At 58.7% G+C, this 3,691-nt stretch overlaps 1 protein-coding gene across 3 annotated transcripts; it reads left to right on the top strand.

Annotated features, from left to right (window-relative positions):
• The first annotated feature begins 1,295 nt into the window (after positions 1-1,295).
• LOC117869667 (diamine acetyltransferase 2-like) lies at positions 1,296-3,685 on the top strand. 3 transcript variants are annotated; one of them, XM_034756700.1, is made up of 6 exons: positions 1,296-1,442; positions 1,801-1,852; positions 2,151-2,234; positions 2,538-2,639; positions 3,025-3,065; positions 3,291-3,684. In XM_034756700.1, exons 1-6 carry the CDS (start codon positions 1,380-1,382, stop codon positions 3,465-3,467), a joined length of 519 nt encoding a protein of 172 aa, XP_034612591.1. In that variant the 5' UTR covers positions 1,296-1,379; the 3' UTR covers positions 3,468-3,684. The 3 variants fall into 3 exon arrangements, with proteins under 3 accessions (XP_034612591.1, XP_034612592.1, XP_034612590.1); XM_034756701.1 differs by lacking the exon at positions 2,538-2,639 and having other exon boundaries at positions 3,291-3,685; XM_034756699.1 differs by lacking the exon at positions 1,801-1,852 and having other exon boundaries at positions 1,317-1,509; positions 3,291-3,685.
• Positions 3,686-3,691: the final 6 nt, after the last annotated feature.

Here is a 3,691-nt window from a genome sequence, read left to right as displayed (position 1 = left end):
CCATCTTCCCATCCATCCATCCATCTCTATCTATCCGTCCATCCACCCACCCACCCATCTTCCCATCCATCCATCCATCCATCCACCCATCCATACCCATCTTCCCATCCATCCATCCATCCATCCATCCATCCATCCATCTCTATCTATCCATCCATCCACCCACCCACCCATCCATATCCATCTTCCCATCCATCCATCCATCTCTATCTATCCGTCCATCCACCCACCCACCCACCCATCTGTCCATCTCTAGCTACCCATCCATCCATCTATCCACTTCTACCTTCTACCTGTCCATCCATACACACACACCTCTATTCATCCTCCCACACACAGCTATCCATCCGTCTGTCCATCCATCCTCCTACTCACTCATCCATCCATCCATCCCCATACACCCCCGCTATACATCCATCCATACATCCAATCCCTATACACAGCTATCCAACCCCATACATCCCCTCTATCCATCCATCCCAATTCACGTCATCTATCCATCCATCCATTCACCCATCCATCCATCCCTTCATCCACCCATACGTCCATACGTCCAGCCATCAATCTGTTCATCAAACCCCATGCATCCCTGTCCATCTTTCCATCCATCCATCCATCCAACCCCATGCACTTCTGTCCATCTGTCCATCCACCCATCTACCCATCCAACCCCATGCACTTCTGTCCATCTGTCCATCCACCCATCTACCCATCCATCCAGCTATCCACTTCTACCTATCTGTCCATCCAAATCTACATGCCTCTGTCTGTCCATCCCTCTGTCCACCTATGTATCCATCCATCCATCCCTCCTCCTACCTACCTATCCATACACACCACTTGCCTATTTATCTATCCATCCATCCGTCCATCCATACACCCACCCCTCTATCCATCCTCCCACACACTCCTCTATCCATCCCTCCCCAAACACCTCTCTCTCTCACTGGATCCATCCTCCCCCATGGATACAGCACCCAGCTTCTCCTGGGCCCATCTTTGACCTGAGGGCTCAGTTCCGTGCTCTCATCACACCCTGTCCCCACGGATGCACACCGGTCTCTGGGCCAGGAGTGCCTGTAGCTGGGGAAACTGGCTCCTTTTACGTGGCTACCCCTGCCCCACTGGCTCGGAGGGAGAGGTGCTGTGGCTAATGTGTCTTGGATTCCGATTGGTGTTAGCAGTGGGATCCCGTCTGGTCGGTTTTACCGGTGGGGTTGCCTCCTACTTGGTGCCCCCTCCTGGCTCCATAGGGAACCGCAGCCACCGAGGGCTCTCGGGGTGGCCAGGACTCCTCCTCCTCCTCCTGGATATCTGACCGAAAGGGCAGGAGTCCAAAAGCCGAGAAGGGAGAGAGAGGAGAAGAGAGGCCAGCAGCCATGAGCTACGTCGTCCGACCCTGGGCTCTGAGGGACCTCAAGGATGTCATGCGACTGATTCGAGTGAGCAGCGGATGGAAGCGTAATCGCACCCTGAGGGAATGGAGCTGCCCAGGGGTGGTAGCAACAGGTGGAGATAGAACCCAGAAGTCCTGGCTCCCAGCCTCCTGCTCCTCTGATCACTAGTTCCCCCTCCCTTCCCCTCTCCAAGCCAGGATAAAACCCAGGAGTCCTGGATTCAGCTGGAAAGTTCCCCATTCCCAGGATAGCAGAGCTGTGGGCATGTTAACAAGGGGCGTTGTGATGCAGCCACTTCTGGGGCGGGGCAGCTGGTGACACAGGGACCCCTCGCCTGGCGCTGAGATGCAGCCACCTCTGGGGCAGGGCGGCTGGTTATACAGGGTCTGTCATCTCTTAACAGGAAGGGGCAACATTTCACAAGGCTTTGGATCAGGTCAAAACTACCCCCGAAGGTAAGCTTGTGGGGCTGTACCATGAGCAATGTTCAGGGTTGGATTTCAGTGCTGGGGGGCAGCTTGGAGTTTCTTCACCCCACTCCTTGTCCAAATTCCAGCCCCCCCTGCTCTAACCTACCAGCCCCACTCCCCTCCCAGAGCTGGGGAGAGAACCCAGGAGTCCTGGCTCCCAGCCCCTCCCTGCTCTAACCCACCAGCCCCACTACCCTCCCAGAGCCGGGGAGAGAACCCAGGAGCCCTGGCTCCCAACCCCGCCTGGATCCAGCCAGGTTCTGTTTATTCTCTCTGCCTGCAGTGCTGAGGGAGGATGGCTTCGGGATGGACCCCAAGTTTGGCTGCCTGGTAGCCGAAGTTCCCCCTGACCAGAGGAGCAAAGACGGTGACACATGGGAATTTGGGCGTGGGGGGGAGGGCTAAGCAGGGAGGGGGCTGGGCAGTGTTTGGATGGGAGACTCACGTGCCCCCACGGAGCAGGGCGGGTGGCTCAGCAGGGGGCGCTGTTCTGCCCAGAGTGAGGTGTTTGACTCCACCCCAGAGGTGGGCGCGTCTCAGCGCTGGGCGAGGGGTCCCTGGGTAACTGGCCGCCCCGCCCCAGAGGTGGGCGCATAGCAAGCCATACAAGGGGCTAAATCTTTGCTGGCAGATGTGCCCTTGTCTCTGCCTTCAACGCTGGTTTCTCCAGGGCACACCGTCGTCGGGTACCAGTTCCATTATTTCAGCTACTGCACCTGGAAAGGGCGGATTGTTTTTGGGGAGGATCTGTACGTCATGCCAGAGTTCAGAGGTAGGGGGTGGCGCTAGGAGGCTCTGTGGGGCAGGGAGCGGGGCGGGGGCTGCAGGGGCACTCTCCCCTGGCAGGCAGGGCTGGCCCGAGGGCGGCGCTAGGGGGCGCTGTGGGGCAGGGAGCGGGGTCGGGGGGCTCAGCAGGGGATGCTCTCCCCAGGCACTACACTAATATCGTTAGACTGTCCTGCCTTTCATGGAAACAATATTAAGACACCTGCGATTTTACGCAAGACCCACAGGGTCAGGGTTTGAACCCACATATCATCTGTGCCGGGCGAGGGGTTCCTGTGTAACTAGCTGCCCTACCCCAGTGGTGGCTGCATCTCAGCGCCGGGCGAGGGTGAAGTTGGTAGATCCATATTGATTTATGTGCTTCTCCGCAGGCAAAGGAATTGGCACCAGTTTACTCAGCCAAGTGGCCAAGGTGAGATTAGCTCCGAAATTCAGTCTCTCTCCCTCCCTGGACTGTGTGGGCCAGATCTGGGGCCAATGGGCCTATTGCTATGTCAGAGTCTATGGGGCCAGACCCCCCAGGTTAATCCTCTGGGGCCAAGTCCTGCCTTCTGGCATCGGAGCAGATAGGACGCTGCTGGTCGCACTCCGATGGGTGAGTCAGTAAAACAGCTCTGCCCCCCTGTCTCTCCCGCAGCTCGCGCTGGCACACGGCTGCAGCCAGTTCCGGTTCGTGTTGGCCAACTGGAACCAGCCGGCCATGGCGCTGTATGAGAAACTGGGGGCAATCAACGTGACAGCGAGGGACAACTGGGTCGTCTGGCACATCGAGGGGCGGGCCATGCAGGAGCTGGCGGAGCGGGTGACACAATGAAATGTTGCTGCCAGGAGGCAGCCGGGGAGAGAACCCAGGAGTCCTGGCTCCCAGCCCCCTCTGCTCTGACCCACCAGCCCCCACTCGCCCCCCAGAGCCGGGGAGAGAACCCAGGAGTCCTGGCTCCCAGCCCCCTCTGCTCTGACCCACCGGCCCCCACTCGCCCCCCAGAGCCAGGGAGAGAACCCAGGAGTCCTGGCTCCCAGTCCCCCCTGCTCTAACCC

This window comes from Trachemys scripta, chromosome 24 (assembly GCF_013100865.1).
Source record: "Trachemys scripta elegans isolate TJP31775 chromosome 24, CAS_Tse_1.0, whole genome shotgun sequence".
Lineage (NCBI taxonomy): Eukaryota > Metazoa > Chordata > Testudines > Emydidae > Trachemys > Trachemys scripta.
The sequence above is the reverse complement of the archived record's forward strand: the minus strand, read 5'-3'. Positions and strand labels throughout refer to the sequence as shown.